Genomic DNA, 18,414 nt, shown 5'->3' on the forward strand with positions numbered 1-18,414 from the left:
CAAACTCTTTTCCCCTCACCATTCCCTCTCTGCCAGGCAACACACATTTTTCTATCAACTGAACATTTATTTGCCACTAATGAAAGAAACTGAACAAATACTCAAATCGTCTTCACATAGCCTCAGTATATTATTTTAATACAATACATATTGTTTACAATCACAAATTAACAGGGGCTTTCAGATAATACCTATGAAGGTATGATTCTATGTGTACATGCGAGACATAAACCTAATCTCTCTGATTATTCTTACAGAGCAAGATAGTATTTATCTAAAATGCAAAGAAGATCTTTACAGCAGTTTATTTTTTATATTATCATTGTGGCAAAGAAACTCAGTAAATAGCCTTTGGTTGGATCGTTTAAGGGATCGTATGCCTTGTTCATGGCTCAGACAACTATTTTGCAGCTGCTGCTTTATCTAACTGACAAGTATAACCAATGGACTGTGATAAGCATTTTTATCAAACCCATGGGTATTTTGTTGTGTACATTGAAGACATGGTGTAATGCTATTACTGTTATCACGTCATACTCCTGAATTGATTTAATAGCTCAGAAATATACCAAAGCCATAGAGTTTTATATCTGCATTAAAAAAATAATTTTATTTAAGTAGTCTTGGTTGAGGAGATTTTTGAATATGCAATAGCCAAATATGCACTAGCTAAGCAATATTTTACACAAACTAGTATGACAACAGTGACTTCTTTCACTTTTAGAACACTGGATCCACTTAAAACATATTGAAGCAAAACAAGTCCTTTTTGATTTAAACAAATAGAAATGTAACAACAATTCTACATATCATAGTGGAGTGCTTAATTTTATTGCCCAGCCATATTCTGCACAATATGGCTAAATTGCTTGAAAATGGCGTATACATGCACGCAGCCATGTCATCACCATCTGCTCTCCACTAACTAACTTGGTCAGGGAGAATCTGGTCTCCACAGCTGAAAAATCTGGCAAGTGTTCCTCCAACTGGGAAATGCAAAGACCATCCAGAGATCTTCACATCATCTTCTCTGATGCTTCCAAGGAGACCTCTTATTTCCCAATTGGAGGGGCTCAGTGGCAAGTTGCAGGTACAAAGCAGTACCTTGACTTCCCAATCTTGTGTAGAGAGGTGAAGAAGGTGCTAGGGAAAAAACCCTTCAAGGCAGGCAACAGATGTAGCCACTGGCCACCTGGTATAGCTTAAGATTTAGGAAGTGAAGCAGTAAAGATTGTTGCTAGCCATGAGCCCAAGGAATCCATGGCACCAATCTTTTGCACCATGCCCCAAGTGTGGCTGTGGCATCTTCTGTAGGGGTGGGAAGCTAAGCGCCACTGATCAGCTGTTTCCCTGAGGCAGCAGCAAAAGCAAACACTAGCTGCAGCCATTGAAATACCAAGGCCATCACACATCATACCTGGGCTGGGTTGGGCAAAGGGACAGGAGCCGCTAGATATTTATTTATTTATTTATTAAATTTCTTAATCGCCCATCTGGCTGGTCACCCAGCCACTCTGGGCGATGTACAGAGTGTATAAAAGAACAGTTTAAAACAATAAAATTCTACAGTAAAAACATCACATTTCTAAAAATACCCTAACCCACCGCAAATGCCTGCCTGAACAACCACATTTTTAATGCGCAGTGGAAACTCATTAAAGAGGGGGCATGGCGGAGTTCCCTAGGGAGGGAGTTCACCGGAGTGAGGGCCACCACAGAAAAGGCCCTCTCCCTTGTCCCCACCAGTCTAGCTGTCCTGGCTGATGAGACAGAGAGAAGGCCATCTGAGGCTGATCTTGTTAAGCGGCCTGTCTGGTATTGCTGGAGGCGCTCCTTAAGATAGGCTGGGCCAGAACCATATAGGGTTTTAAAGGTGTAATGCTGTATGTACCAACACCTTGAATGTGGCCCAGAAAACAAGTGGTAACCAGTGCAGCTCCTTCAGCACTGGAGTGATGTGATCTCACTGGCAGCTGCCTTTAATCAGGTGAGCCACCGCGTTCTGTACCAGCTGCAGCTTCCGAACCGTCTTCAAGGTTAACCCCACGTAGAGCGCATTACAGTAGTCTAAATGAGAGGAGACCAGGGCATGTACTACCGATGGGAGCAGATGGTCAGGAAGGTAGGGGCGCAGCCGCCATATCAGATGGAGTTGGTACAGCGCTATCCAGCTCACAGCTGACACCTGAGCCTCCATGGACAGCTACTTTCAAGGGTAGCCATACCCCATTCAACACCAGGTCAACATCCCCCAGCTTTCTCTTGTCTCCCACCAAAAGTACCTCGGTCTTGTTAGGGTTCAGCTTCAGCTTGTTTCTTCCCATCCAGCCACTCACCGTCTCCAGACATTTGGACAGGAATTCTATGGCCAACCCTGGGGAAGATTTGAGCGAGAGGTAGAGGTGTGTGTCATCTGCATATTGATGACACCGCACCCCAAACCTCTTGATGATAGCCCCCAGCGGCTTCACATAGATGTTAAATAGCATCGGGTAGAGGATGGAACCCTGTGGCACCCCACAAGTGAGTGGCCATGCATCCGAAACCTCCTCTCCCAGTGCTACCCTCTGGTACCTTCCAGAGAGGAAGGACTGGAACCACCACAATATGATGTCTTCAATGCCCAACCTCTCCAGGCAGTCCAGGAGGATACCGTGGTCAATGGTATCAAAAGCCGCTGAGAGGTCGAAGAGAACAAGGAAGGAACATTCAGCCCTATCCAGAGCCCTCCTCCTATCATCCACCAAGGCAACCAAGGCCATTTCTGTCCCATGCCCAGGCCTGATGCCCGACTGAAATGGATTTTCCTTCCTCTCCCCACTCCACATTTCCTCTCCCTTTTCTCTCATGCTCACATGTGCTGCCTTGGTCACAAAGAAACTTTCCCTTCCCACTCTCATGTCTCAGCTGTCTGGAAACCCAGAAGGAAAGGATCCCTCTGAAGGTCTGTACTTTTTGCTTTGCTTTAGAATCCCCACAGCAGCAGCTTTCCAGTAGCCATCCCAACACTGAGCCTTTCCTGGCTCTTAAAGGGGCCTAGCCTCCACGGAGTGTTATCAGGTCACTGCACAGTGTAACACAATCTCCAAAAGCAACAGAGAGCTTTAGCTATTGGGTGGGACAGAAATGTAATTGATTGATTGATTGTTCTCTTGCCTTCATAAAATAGAAAGGACACATTATGCAAGATATCCCTCCATCCCCATAAAGCTCTCTTGAAGTAGCTAAGATTCTGTGTGGTACTTTCTTTACTCTTCCCTGTTACTCTTCCTAACAAGGAAATTCCATATAGGTTGATGTTATGCAGAACTTGCCATGGAGTGAACCATTCATGTCCCTCTGCAATCCTCTGCATGCTTATATGGCAGTGAATCTCACTAAAGTCTGTAAGACTTGCTTCTGAGTACATATACATGAGATCAGGGCTGTAAAGGCTGCTTGCAAACGTCACATTCTCCAACCTTTTTGGACTGACTGGCTGCTTTGGTTTACTTGATCTGGAAAGACTGTGTCACCTCCTCTGCTTCTGTACAGTCATCTATGCAAAACAGAACCATTATTCCTCAGGCAAAAACAGTCTTCCCCAACCTGTTCCCTCCCAGATGTGTTGGACTATGTGCTGGCTGGGGCATGCTGGGAGTTGTAATCCAACACATCTAGAGGGCACCAGTGTCATGTTCCCTAGTCCTCCTGTTTTGCAATCAACACACTCCAGGATACCAGGCTTCAGGCTGTTATTAGTTAACGACCAGGTTCCTTACAAATGCAAATTCTAGAAGACTCTTGGGCTACAAAGGAACAGCTACTCCACACAATTACGAATACCAATAGAGGAGCCAAAATGGAAGTTAGAGAAGTTGCTGGCAGTTTGTACAAGAACTTCCCAGCCAGACTAGCTTAGGGGGGATGCCCTTCTCTTACAGTTGCTCCTGCCTACGCAGCCTATCTTCGCTCTGCCATGGACCCTAGCATCCCTCAAGTCACACCCCTCACTCTCCTTCTCCCCTGAAACGTGGGTTCTCATGGAGGAGCAAAGGGGGGGGGGCTTCAGGCTGAGCCATCTGTGAGCCAAGGTCTTGAGAAGAACACCTTGCCATATCTGAACTTGCTAGGGAGGGAGCCTCCCCCAGTTCTGGCTATTCCCATTCTGAATCTTAGCTGCTAACTATCTCTACATGCTCAGATTCATTCCTGACAACCAGGTTGGGAAGCCTGGGTGACAATAAATGTACTGAAAAATGGGAAGGGGATTTACTCCCCTTCTAATGTTCAAATATCCCACTAAGTGGTCATGTAAGTTGAAAGGTGATGTGCAATGCAATTGTATGTGTTTACTCTGAAGTAAATCCCACTGTTCAGTGGGTTTACATCTAGCTCATACAGCTTAGACCGCACTGCAGTCAAAAGCATCTTAGTCGAACTTGGTATTCCCAACCATTTTTTTAGAATTCTAGATTAACTACCAGAGCATTTGTCAGTACAACCTATCCATACTTGCGCAGAAGTAAGTCCCTCCCACTATGTTCACTGGGTTTTACTCTCAAGTAAGTGTAGAGGATCCCAGCCCTAGACTTCTAAGATCATTTGGTGTTACTCTTAAAAATCCCCAAGTTAAAAAATGTCCATTTTATGCCTCTAGGCTCATAACTAGCCTCCAAGCTTCATAAACTTGCTTAATGACATCACAGTGCAGTTTTGGTTACTTCTGCAGTCAAAGCAAGACAGAGAGGGGACAGAGAGGGTAAGGGCATTAGTAGTCTGCCTAACAAGATGGCAAATTGCTCATGTAGGGTTGCTATTACACAGATTCTCCAAATGTAAATGATATTTCATGGGAAAAACTGCATTCAAATAATTCGATGCACATTTCTGGACCTAAACATGTAATCTACTTTTCATACATGAGTTTAGGCTTCGGTCAGTTTCTTACAATGCCTAAGCAAGAGCTGGTTGTCCAATCTGCAGTGCAATCCTGTGTGTGTTTACTAGCAATGTAGCCAGTAAGGCTTACTTCTATGTTAAATGGACTGCAGCCTAAGTTTAGATCAATCAGTTACTAAACCCTTGTTAAAACTTGAAGCTTAAACTCTGTTTGAAGTCTGCATCTAATAATCTACTTTGCAGTCAGCAAATTAAAAAAAAAAAGAACCTGATTTGGAGCCTGAAATATTTATCTAAGCAATTCTAATGGTGAATAATATAGTGGGATCTAACTGTATAATATATGATGAGCAAGCACAGGATGAGCCAGAACACATAAAAAGAATTGCATACGTTTTACCCTACTGAGTTCAAGTTCATATATAATACAAAAAAGATTTCATACTCAGCTTACATACACAAAGGCCAGCAAACAGATACTGTATTCTAGAAAGTATAGTAATATTGAAAAAACTTTGAATAAGTTAATGCTTCATAAGAAGCCACATTGGCTGAACACTAGTGTGTGTGTGTGTGTACACACACATACATACATACATACACATACACACTTTGAAAATATATGTTGTTTGTTTTTAACTGCACTCAGTACTGCCTATAGCCCTGAAATGCAGAAGCCAGGTAAGGTAATCTGACCAAATACATTCTTGGAAACTGGATTTAAATGTCACATGGAGCCAGTGTAGGTGTAACATTCCTGATGCCTTAACCATAGCCCACAAATTCATGAGCTCCTTTTCCCACATCCTTCCCTTGTCAGCATTAAACATGACATAGCATTACATCATCCCCAGCATAACACTAACTATGGTTAGTGTTAGAATCAATACAGATTTGATGCTGCTCCATGGTTAATGCTGATAAGGAAGGGGAGGGAGAAACTCCTATGGAAGAGGAAGTGTGTCAGACTGTGGCCTGCTCCCTCTCTCTCTCTTGGTCATGGTTAAGAGATGAGAAACATTACATTCATACCATCCCTGTAATCTCAGAGCTGAAAGGTACTCCAAGCTTTAACGAAGTCTTCTCCAACCTGGTGCCCTCCAGATTGGTGGGCATCACTACGTCTTGTGGTAACGAATTCCATAGTTTTAACTATACACTGTGTGAAGGAAGTACTTCCTCGCACAGCACATAGTTAAACTATGGAATTCACTACCACAACACATCTGGAAGGCACCAGGTTAGGGAAGGCTAATCTAACTCACATCCATGCCCTTTAGTACATTGTATACGTAATATACTGCAAACACAAGGCTAGTAATGAAAAGAGGATGGCTTCTGAATCTGCTAATTAAAGTTTCAAGCCAATTAAAATTCTCTCACGAGAGATTTTATTGTTGTGTAGCACAGAAAGAGAAGTCATTCTCTACATGGCACCCTCTATACTATGACAACTACAGATATCCTACTACCAAGAACATTTTATGAAAAATATTACAAAATAGGGGGGTGGTTGACAAAAACCTATTATGATGTACATATGCATTCAAAGTGAAGGTAGCTCAGGATTTAAGGGTATTCTTAATAATCTTCTTCCAATAGCCATAAAAAGGAAAGCAACAAAACTCAACAGGAAATCTAGGTTTCCACAGATTCAGCTACTGGGCGGTATAGAAATAAATAAATAAATAAATAAATAAATAAATATCATAAGTATTTTCCACATAGTTATTTTTAACATTCAGTTGCTCCAATATATCACAATGTAGGAATATATCAAAGGTAATGCCTGAAATAAAGGTGGAAAATGATTGGATGGCTGAAGGAGACAGGGCATGAGCAAGACAATGGGAAACAATGTACATTACATGAATAAAATATACACAGTTTATAAATAAAATATGTCACACTTATTCAGTTAAGGGATAAACACTCCATCCAGAGCAGAATAGCTCATTGGTGATACTCTGCTAGTGTTTGTCTGGAGTATTCATCAGACTGACAGTAATACTAAGCAAAATCCATTTTAGGTCTTTTGGTTCAAATCCATTTCAAGTCTTTTGGTTCAACCTTGTTTTACTAATGGTTTAAAAAGCCTCAAGTTAAATCAGAAAGGGGGAGTGGCCTAACATTTAAAAAAGAAAGCACACAGAAATGCAATTGTAAGGTTTTAGCACATATCAGTGGTTAACTTGCTGACTCCAGAGAAATGTGCTGAGAGGTGCACGAGCATTACGGTGTATTACATCCTTTTCTCCCTCTGTGATGCAGTGGATGCTGTTTCTAAAACTTGTGCAGGGTGTTGGAAGCATCTTCTACTGGCATGCAGGGATGCTATTAAACAAGGCACGCAAAAGTTGTACACAACTGTGGGGTTCATAGGAACAAATCATTCTGTGATTTAAATTATGCCAGACAAATATTAAAGTATACCCCTAAACAAGGTTGACTTAAAAAAAGTAAAAATAATTACTTAAGGTTGACTTAAAAATAATTCCACTACAAAGTTCCATTAAAGGTAATTTAGCACATACTCTTTCTTCGGACTTTCATGTCATCTGAAAGTCAAGGCTTCAGGATTCCGCACAGAAGCATGATAGCAGATTACATATTCTGTGCAAAAAGCAGATAACGCTTGGCACAGTAAAGTTTTAGTAAAGTAAAACATCTTCAAGATTGCTTAATAAATGAAACAGTGGGCAATATCCTATGCTGCCCACATGCCAGCGGACCCCACTGCTACCAGTATGGGCAGCTAGTGCTTGTTAAAGCAACCCAAAATGAGCAGAAATACTCATTTCTGGAACGGGGCAGGTCAGTGAAGCTCACATAAGAGAGCTCCACTAACCTGTCCTGATCCAGAACGAGAGTTTCCATTCATTTTCAGGGTTGATTTACAAAGCACTAACTCCCCATTGCATAAGCAGTGGGTCCCAATGGTGCAACACAATTAGTGGGAATACAGCACCCCCCCTTGGATACTGCCCAGTGAAATTTAGATTTAGATTTTTTAACTTTTCCCCAGAATGGCACTATTTGTTTGCAATATTTGCAATAGTGAGACTTAAAGAGTGTGTTTAGGATTACAGCCTTTATTTAATATAAAGCTGAATCAAATAATAAATGTGAACCTAGAAGAATGAACAAAAAGTTATGGATACAGCTGGAATATTCTGTACAGTAACCAGACTCTCAAAAATGGAGTAGGACAAAAAGATAGCATTAATCAGGAACAGCACTTGAAATGCAGCAGATAGAAGAAGTGCTGTTTGATCAGCTGCAATTAAATGCAGGGGGAATGGATCATAAGGTGAGGTGCAGATTGCAGAGACACAAACATTCACTTCCATACACCAACAGTGCCTGGAGAACAGCAGTAGCAATAAATCAACACTCAGGGAGATATGTTGCTAAGATATTGAGTTCAATTATGGCAGGAAAGGCTAAAATAAGCACAAAGCCATTCTTCTGGATTTCTTAAAAACTGCATGCTTCATTACAGCATAAATGGTAAGCACTGTGGCCCAGTAGATCCTTTGGACTTTATTTTCCAGGTGTCAAAAGGGGGGATTCTCTCAATAATGTGATCATTATTATGGGTCTTAAAGCATTTTTAATACTCAATGAGGTTTAAAATCTTGATCTTATTTTGCCTTCTGGGAGGATCTGCCACAATCTTATGGAATTCAGTTTGCCCTTAAAAACAAAACACGACTGCATTGCTAGCCATCATGACTGAAGAAGGAAATGTTGGTTATAGTGTTAGGTATAAATGAATTAATAAGTTCAATTATGGCAGGAAAGGGAAAATAGAGCCTATAAAAAGTTTAAAAACTCTTTCTAATAATATGGAGCACAGATCACAGTGCCATTAACTACGTACAACAGCATCAGGAATATGACTGTTTGCAGGCCAAGTTATTTTTTCCACCTCCATTACTCAATTACTGCTATCAATGTGCTTACAACTAAGTTCACAAAATCCAGCCCAGTATGCAGGCTTTTCTGGATAGGAGAAAGCAGCTGTACATACAGCCCTATGAACTCTTGACAATTTCTTATCTCCCTTGATGCTAATTATGAGGGGATGGGCTGGGACGTTTTACTGAATCTCCCAGAAGTACACAAGTAGTGTAGGCAAACACCCAAGAAGCTGGTCCACAGGCCTCCAATAGCCTATGGGTAACCTATAGTTTGGGACCATCTTGTAAGAAATCCTGATACTTGTCTTCAACAAAGTAACATGCCAGTTCAGTTACCAGCTATGGCACTGAGGCAACCCTTCCCAGCCAGTAGCTCTAATGTGTTGGAAGTAGCTTTTGAAACAGCTTTTGAAGCTAGAGGATGGATGATTCAAATCTCCATTCTCCTTAGGGTATTCACTTTCCTACATCTCATAAGAAGAACAGTTCTGCTGGATCAGACCTAAGGCTTGTGCTGGCTGGGGGTGATGGGCGTTGAAGACCAAAACGACTTGAGGGCACTAGGTAGGGGAAGGCTGCTGTAGACCAATACATACAAACTAAAACTAGTATGAAATGTCAGATGAGTTAATGTGGGCATTATCTGAACTAGAAGCCATTTCTTCTAACCCAGGCATATGGGTGCTGGTTGTGATTACTTGGTTATAAAGAAAAGACACTCTGTATAAGTTCAAAGGTACCCTTATTCTTATTTAATATATTCTAGGCCTAAATCACGGTTTTGAAAAGAAGTTCAAAGTTTCTGGCAAGTCCACGTTCTACTTAAGTCCTGCGGCTTGGAACTTAATTTGTCTAAGAATTAAATGGTCCTATACCCTCACCACACAAGTTCTAATTTCTACTGATGGTGAAGGTTTGGGTGCTTTAACAGCTTTGGGAGTTTTATGTATTTGGAGTATCAAGTACAGTAGAATAGAGCACAGACTTCAGATTGCCTTACCTATATTGCTATTGTGTTGTGTCAGAAGAAAATTAGAAGGACTGGGATAAGAGGCTTCTTTTGCAGTTTAAAGTATTTGTCCTGTCTTCCCATTGTGTAGACTGGGTCTTCAGGAAAAACTAAAATGGTTAAAGCCTAACTATACCCATTCTGCAGTCGCACACATTTCTTGAATTCAAATCAACATTGCTGGGCTACAGAATTTGACTGTCTAAAAATACTTACTTTAGCAGCAGTTCTAGCAGTTTATCCCCACCACTTTACCACTCTAAATTGTCAAACTGACAGTCCATACGCTACTGAGTAATGAAAAACACAAGTACAGAATAATAAGACCCACCATATAGTCTTAGCGTACATTTGATACAATATAAAGCAAATAGCACATGGAAAAAAGAATACCTTTGACAAATCTCTGAAGTTACTTGGAAGTGTAAGGTCCAACTCTTCTGATTCATAGTTAGTGATTACCCAAGGAAATACCGGGTATTGGTTTAAGTCATTGTACGTACGTCCTGGTGAGCAAGAACAACAATACTTCTTTCAGAGGTAGTAGAATTAAGGAAACTCTTGACCCTCAAAATATGAATATTATTGATATTTTGATCCATTATGATAATGCGACATATAGACAAATCTCAGTTCTCTCATTTTCCTAGCTTTCTAGGCTGCTGTAAACAGAATGCTTTCAAGAATGAAATAACGGACTCTTTTGAGGGACAATTTACATTTTGCAGACACACAAAAGGCTGTTACCATAGAGCAGCAGGTGACACGTGGGGACTGTAACATTTTCTAAGCTGCTTACCATGTAGATCAATTGTATGTAAATAGTAACACCATCCTGTTAATTTTGATCACCATTTAAAGATAAATAACAAACTAAGGATATCGAGAGAAATCCTCAAAGAATTCAAATGAGTTCAGATTTCTCTGAATCCGACCTACAGATTCCACAGTGGACCAGATTTTTCGAAGTGATGCGAATCCTGCGGACTTGCGGACTGGTTTTTCACTGGGGGGAGGGGAATTCACGCTAATTTGCAGGTGCATATTAGCACTAATGTCATTAACATTAATGCAGATTAACGCTAATGTGGATTGGTGGTAGAATGAAATTCTGGTAAGAAAAATCTAATTCCATCAATGAACAGACAACGAAACACAGACATTCAGCCAAAGAGAGAACACCCACATTCTTGTTAAAAATTTCCAGGAATTACTATTGCCAAAATGAATCATTTGTTTATATTATCTTTTATGAAGCATTTCCATTATTACCTGCTATAGTATTTAGAAACATGAGATATTCAAAGTTTGAAATTTCTCTGTGCTGCCATCTCTGGGTCATATTTGATGCTTTAAAAATCTGACGTGGACTGGCCATAGAAATGCGCCTGAAAGATAAAAATCAGTATGTTGAGTAAGATATTGTGAAGTCATCCTAACTCCTCTTTTAACTCTGTCACAGATTTAAAGTGCTGCACTGTTTGTCTCCAGTGACACTTCTATTTATAGTTAAGCAAATGTAATTCTCAAATGTTGCAGTATAAAGAAGTCAAGCCCACAAACTGGCCAGTTAATTTTTCATGAGATGATACAGAAAGAAATTATGGGAGTGGAGATGTAGAAACAGCACAAAACAACTAGCAGCCATTTTTGCTATCAGAGTGGCTTGAAGTAGTGCCACTGTGATCATGGAAATGGCTGCTAGTTGTTGGCAGGTATATCAGCGTATAGCCTATTTAACACTGTGATTTCTCCACTTGATTCTATATATGGAAAAGGTTCACATGGAAAATATCTGTATCCAGTCTGCATGTATGAAATAAGGCATCATCAATGTCAATCATTACCTGATTCCAGAAAACAATGTCCTGTCCGCTCTTTCTTTTCTTCCTAGAGCAGGCTCAATTTCTGCTCATAAGTGGGAAATTGTATTTGTGGCCTTGATACATTTGGACATATAATCACAGTGTCTCTCTTTGCTGCACCCTCTCCTTCTCTTCCCATCACTCCCTTCCACCCACACCCCATTTGGAATAACAAGTGTGTGTCCTGGTTTTATTTGGTGACTGCTTATTCTGTTCTAGTTGTACACATCTTATAATTATCATGTATTCTACTAATAACTCTGCATCATTCCTACTTGGTCATCAAACATTAAGTGTCACTTGTTTTTCTTAGTGGACTGCACGTATACGGTAGAAGGCAATTGTGTCTGCATGGGGAAGTCTGAAGACAGCAAATAAAGTAACAGTGTTATTGAAAGAAGGCAGTGGAAACCATTCTCTTCTTATTTCCATTTCCACTCTGTTTTACTGATTATGGTTATTTACTTTACAAACCCACAATTTTGTGTAATCAACTGATATTGTTTCCTAAGAACCAGAGGAATCATACCTGGTTTGGGGAAGTCCAAAACTAGTACCAATTCCAACACGAGGTAGACAATTAACCACTTTTTTAACTGTTGCAGGATCTGGGAAGTTGAACATGACAGCAACTGTGGGGGGCAAAATTGAGACATTATTTACTGTTAATAATTTACTTGGATTCTTGGCCTAATAAACAAAAGAGTGAACTCTGGAAATGCAGTGCATACATCTTTAAACCACTGTCATTGTATTGCAAAAATCACCAAGTTCACTTCCATTAAATGATTTTACATGAGCTACATCAGTAGAGCAGGCTTTACCAACCAATGGACTGGCTTATATAAGTATGGGCATTCCTGTGCTTTTATACTGTTTATTTTGAAAAACAGGCTTCTATAAGATTTCTGCAAGAATTTAGGTTCTATCACACTAAGACTTCTTCACTTTCCTGAACTATTTCTAGCTATGCTGACAAGGCAAAAACAACAACAACAAAGTGGGGAATTTTAAGCAAACTATTAGTATGCATTTATCAGGTTACTTCCTTGATTTTCTGATTAAGCTATTTTTTCCTTATCAACAAAACCACGGCAAAAAGCACCATGGTCTACGTTTCTCAGTAGAAATTAAAGAGTCACGTGTTTCCTACTCTTCTGCTATGCTGGATATTATTGTTTTTATTTAGGATGCAAAAAGGAATCTTCCTCTTTTTCTACAACCTGCTACTCAGTCCAGCAGAAGGAGCAACTGGTCAAAGGAGATTCTTCGCCTGCTTCCTTCTGTACAGCGAAGAGAGATATGTGATTTGCATTTGCATGACTGAGTTAGGGATTGCCATTTTCCTCGCAAGTCAGTGGACACAGTCTATCCAAGAACTTTACTTTTCAGCTCACATTTTGAGGAAACTGAAGCAGGATTCCGTCAAAACAAGTCTGGAGTTTGCATCCTAAGGCAAATTAGGTAATGTATCTTCTTGGGGAAAGCAAACAATCTATCATAAATGGGTTGAAAGTAATGATCTATGTAAGAATGTGGCAAACAAACAAAATGAATTGACACCCAATTATCTGACTGTAAAGGGAGGTAAGAAATGTATTCTATACAAGCAGAAGCTCAGGGCTTGTGTTTAAATTCCTTACTCACAAAAGAATATAATAAGAGCCATGCTGAATCAGACCAAGGGCCTATCTAGTCCAGCATACAGTGTTCTGTCCATACAGTGTCCAACCAGCTGTGGGAAGCTCATAAGTAGGACATGAGGGAAGGAGCCTGGGGAAGGAGGACCAGCCAGCAGCTGCACCAGGTGGATCCTGAGCCTGCTTCTGCCCCCGCCCACAGGTACTTAAGGCGGGGCTGCCAGAAGCTGCTCGGGAAGGAGCCTGGGGAAGGAGGACCAGCCAGCAGCTGCACTGCCTGAGCCTGAGCCTGAGCCTGAGCCTGAGCCTGAGCCTGAGCCTGAGCCTGAGCCTGAGCCTGAGCCTGAGCCTGAGCCTGAGCCTGAGCCTGAGCCTGAGCCTGAGCCTGAGCCTGAGCCTGAGCCTGAGCCTGAGCCTGAGCCTGAGCCTGAGCCTGAGCCTGAGCCTGAGCCTGCGCCTGCGCCTGCGCCTGCGCCTGCGCCTGCGCCTGCCCCTGCCCCTGCCCCTGCCCCTGCCCCTGCCCCTGCCCCTGCCCCTGCCCCTGCCCACAGGTACTTAAGGCGGGGCTGCCAGAGGCAGCGCCTCGGCGTCGCGCCAAGTGCGACGCTAAGTGCGCACTTGGAGTCGCAAGATCTACCCACCTGCCTCTCCAGAGACACCAGCAGCCACAACACCAGCAGCAAATAGCAGCAGCAGCAGAGGGCAGCAGCTTTAAAGACCAGGGAAAGGGGCAAACGTGGACTATCTGCTCCTTCTTAGCTGCTGTTCTCTTTTATCTCTTTTATATTCTTTTAAACTGTTGTATATTTTATATCTTAATATTTTAATATGTGCCTGGGAGGACTATTGGACAACTCAGGGGGTGGGGGAGGTGCCACCATAACTGTGGTCAAGGGCAGGGGGAGGTATGGCGTTGGGGGATTAACAGGCCAGCTGAGGAGAAGAGGGGCTAGACACCTTACAGCTGTCCCCTCTTCTGGTTCTTCCCCCAACCTGATGGTTCCTGGCAGCCTTACCAGTCTGCCCTCGGGTCTGGTGGTGCTGCTGCTGAATGCCAGGTCGGCCCAAAATAAGACCTCCCTCATCCATGATTTGATTGTGGATGAGGGGGCTGACCTGGCATGTATTACTGAGACCTGGGTGGGGGAACTGGGAGGGGTCACTCTCTCCCAGCTGTGCCCTCCTGGGTACTCAGTGCAGCACCAACACCGACTTGAGGGTCGGGGAGGGGGGGTTGCCGTGGTCTATAGGAATTCAATCTCCCTCTCCAGGCTTCCTACTCATTCGAGTGCAGATCTTGAGTGTCTGTACCTTGTGTTGGGTACCCGGGACAGATTAGGGATTCTGTTGGTGTACCGCCCACCCCGCTGCCCATCGTACTCCCTGCCTGAGCTGACGGAGGTGGTCTCGGACTTGGTGTTGAGGACCCCCAGGATGATGGTCCTGGGGGATCTCAACTTCCATGCCGAGGCTGCTGTATCCGGGGCGGATCAGGACTTCATGGCCGCCATGACAACCATGGGGCTGTCCCAACATGTCATCGGCCCAACGCATATAAAAGGACACACGCTTGATCTGGTTTTCTCGACTGGGCAGGAGGATGGTGATCTGAAAGTAGAGGAATTAACATCTGTCCCTTTGTCATGGTCAGATCACTTCCTGCTGAGGTTTAGACTTCTGGCGGCCTTTCCCCTCTGCAAGGGTGGGGGACCTATTAAAATGGTCCGCCCGCGGAGATTAATGGATTCCGATGGATTCCAGAGGGCTCTGGGGGATTTTCCTGCTGGTATGGCTGGTGCTCCTGTCGAAGCCCAGGTCGCTCTGTGGAATGCAGAGATGACTCGGGCGGTTGACACGATCGCACCCAAGTGCCCTCTCCCTCTGAGCAGAGCCCGGCCAGCTCCTTGGTATACACCTAAGCTGAGGGCAATGAAGCAAGAGGGGAGACAGGCACTCCTCCCATATGTGCCTGCCCGGACCTTAAGATCATCATCAGCGGCCCTTCTCCGTGAGCCCCTGCCAAAGGAAGTGAGGCGGGTGGCTACTAGGAGGAGGGCTTTTTCTGTTGTGGCACCCCGGCTCTGGAATGAGCTCCCTAGTGAGGTTCGCCTGGCGCCTACATTGTACTCCTTTCGGCGCCAGGTGAAGACCTTTTTATTTTCCCAGGCATTTTAGCTTTCTAAATTTTTATCTTTGCTGTTTTAAATCTGTATTTTAAACTCCTGTACTGCTGCTAGGTTTTATTGTGGTTGTATTGTTATATTGTGGTTTTAATGTTCTATATATTTTAAATTGTTTTATTGTGTGTTGTTTGGTTTTAGTTTTTGTGAACCGCCCAGAGAGCTTTGGCTATTGGGCGGTATAGAAATAAATAAATAAATAAATAAATAAAAATAAAATAAATGAGTGCAACAGCACCTCCTGCTCATTTTCTGCAGCAACTGGTATACAGAGAGGCATACTGCCTGTTATACTAGGAGTAATATATAGCCATCATGACTAGGAGCTACTGATAGCCTTATCCTCCATGGATTTCTCTAATTCCCTTAAGAGCCATTCAAATTGGTGGCCATCACTACATATTGTGGTAGCAAATTCCATAGTTTAACTGTGTGCTGTGTGAAGAGGTACTTCTTTTTATCTGTCCTTAATATCCCACCATTCAGCTTAATGGGATAACCCCAGCTTCTAGTATATGAGAGAAGGAGAAAAACTCACAAAGAGATAACCAGCCAAAAGAAGAGAAGATCCCAGAAGCTTGACAGATATTTTAGACCTGTGACAGGCCATGTTACAAAGATGTGCAATATCTGTGGTCCACTTTCTGGCCTCTCCTTCAAGTGTTTTTGGCAGTGCAAATACAACATCGAAACAGGCTTGAACTGTTGTGGTTTATCAGGAAAGCTGTGCAGGCTCATTCATGATGGCCTGGTTCGCACATAACCACTTGACATGTCAGGTTTGTAGGTGTGCTAATGACTGCAGCAATGGCTGTTCTCTATGCCTAAAATTCCCACACCATGCATTAGCTTGATCAGTTAAGCTGTGCAGACTCACTCATGATGGCCTGGTTCACACATAACCCACAATCCCTGGATTGTTGGTTTCCATCCTACTTCACCCATTCCCTCCCTGTATCCCAAATGGCTTTGTGGCATTTGTACTGGCATGCAGAGGGCCTGGGATTTTTTTGCCACTCTTGCCCACCACCTTGTAGCCTGGCAAACTCACCAATGAACAACCCAGAGTTCTGGGTTTCCACATAATAACAACCCATGGTTTAAACAACCCAGACTTCACAACCCAACCAACCATGCATTCTCTTTCTGAATTGTTTGTTAGTGTGGTTTGTTAGCATGGTTGCATTCACACATCACAAAAACCCAGAATTCAACAATCCATAAAGTGTGTTAGCATTATGTGAGAACCAGGCCAACGGGTGGAGGAACAAACGGAGAAAGAATAATCACCTTTCCACTTTCCTTTCCTTCCTTCTTAAATGCCTTCACCTTGTTCTTCACATTGCCACTCCCTTTTCTGAACTGCCTCACAGAGGGATGCAGGAGATGCTGTCACTTGCTGGGTCAGGTTAGTAGGTGTGCTAAGGACTGCAGCAACTGCTGTCCCCTATACCTACAATCCCCACACCACGCATGAGCTGAGGGATTCTCCAAGCCTACAACGTTTGAGGACTTTGACAGGCAGAGGGTGTAATAGCCGAAACTACACATCCTTCTTTGCACTTCCAAACTTTTCATAGGGTGCTTACATACAAGGCTTTTATTACACAATTGCCCGTCTTCATTCACAGAATTTTACAAGGGGGGAAGATGACGACATCTTCAGTTTGTGAACCTCCCATGTTTTCCTGCTTTTTTTCCATCTTTTTTTCTTATCAAAAAAAATCTGTTAAACAGGAAATGATGGAATAGCGGCACAGTGCCTTTTGACTGGTAGTGCCAGGACTCCTCCATCTGAAAGCACCCTTAGTTGGTATTCATGATATGCTGCTGGGACAATCATTGCAATTTGAGATTAGAACACATGAACTAGCAACAGAAGGGATGTAGAAAACGAATTGCCTCCCTCTACAATATCAGCTCTCCCCTTCTCCCCCACGCTCGCGCCCCACACAACGCATCAGAGGGCTGTTTATATGTGGGGGCAGGGAGATGCACTCAAGAATTGGATGTTTATATGTAAATAACGAATCACATTTTAAAATACAATCGCCCTCCAGTAAAAAATGAATAAATTGGAAAATGCAATCTAACACAGACTAATAGTAGATGTCTACGTCAAGCTCTCAAATCTCATTTCCAGTATAAGAGTACCTCTGTTTGCCATAAAAATTTCCAGCGCTGTGTTTTGCAAAAGATAGCGTCGAGAAAAGACTGATCGAATCTCCGAGAAGAGCCATTTTCCATGCAGACCCTCTGTATAAGCAAGTATCTAGTAATAAAAGATAAGAAATGCATTAAAAAAACACAAACACTTAAGCAACTATTCCTTCTTCATGAACCTTAAGGTATGGTGTGAAGTAAACACAGTTCTACTCACTGACTTTTCTTTTAGTCTGTCCATACCCAGACATAGAAAGGAAGCAACACTGTCAATCCAAGTGGCTCATCATCATGAAGTTTGAGAAGAATTAAACTGTGCATGTTAATTGATTTCGCACAAAATGTCACATCTAATATGATGAGTATATTATAAGCTCACCTCTTCAAAGCTTCGGAACACAAAAATAGTTTTTATAATCACTGTGACTGTGTTAAGATTTAAATGTATAAGGCTGCATGTAGGCACAAATTGTTATCAACACATGGTAGCAATATCTCAAAATATATGTAAATAAAGATTAAGATGGCAAAAGGCAGAACAATCAAGTTCTACGTAGACACAAAAAGACACACAATTGCACAATATGCAAAACCAACTGTGTTTACTGCAAGGTTGTATTTGATTTTTAAAAAACAAAATGTGAACATTTACATTTTTAGTTCATCCAGATTAGCACCAATTCACACACTGGTTTTCAGACATCACTTTAAGCCAGGAATCCTAGATTAATAAACTACAATATGTATGAACGG

The 18,414-nt window shown here is 42.4% G+C and overlaps 1 protein-coding gene across 5 annotated transcripts in view; it reads right to left on the reverse strand.

The window, feature by feature from the left end:
• The window catches only part of LRBA (LPS responsive beige-like anchor protein), a 518,402-nt gene that overhangs the window by 138,332 nt on the left and 361,656 nt on the right, over nucleotides 1-18,414 (reverse strand). For all 5 annotated transcript variants that reach the window (XM_084856247.1, XM_084856246.1, XM_084856243.1 and 2 more), the window contains exons 41-44: nucleotides 17,653-17,770; nucleotides 12,208-12,310; nucleotides 11,086-11,201; nucleotides 10,207-10,319 (exon numbers count right to left, since the gene is read on the reverse strand). In XM_084856247.1, coding sequence (XP_084712373.1) covers nucleotides 10,207-10,319; nucleotides 11,086-11,201; nucleotides 12,208-12,310; nucleotides 17,653-17,770 — 450 coding nt within the window. The remainder of the gene's footprint in view (nucleotides 1-10,206; nucleotides 10,320-11,085; nucleotides 11,202-12,207; nucleotides 12,311-17,652; nucleotides 17,771-18,414) is intronic.

The sequence above is a fragment of the Heloderma suspectum genome, chromosome 5, assembly GCF_057233095.1.
Source record: "Heloderma suspectum isolate Gila_16-S chromosome 5, 16-S_ref, whole genome shotgun sequence".
Taxonomy (NCBI): Eukaryota; Metazoa; Chordata; class Lepidosauria; order Squamata; family Helodermatidae; genus Heloderma; species Heloderma suspectum.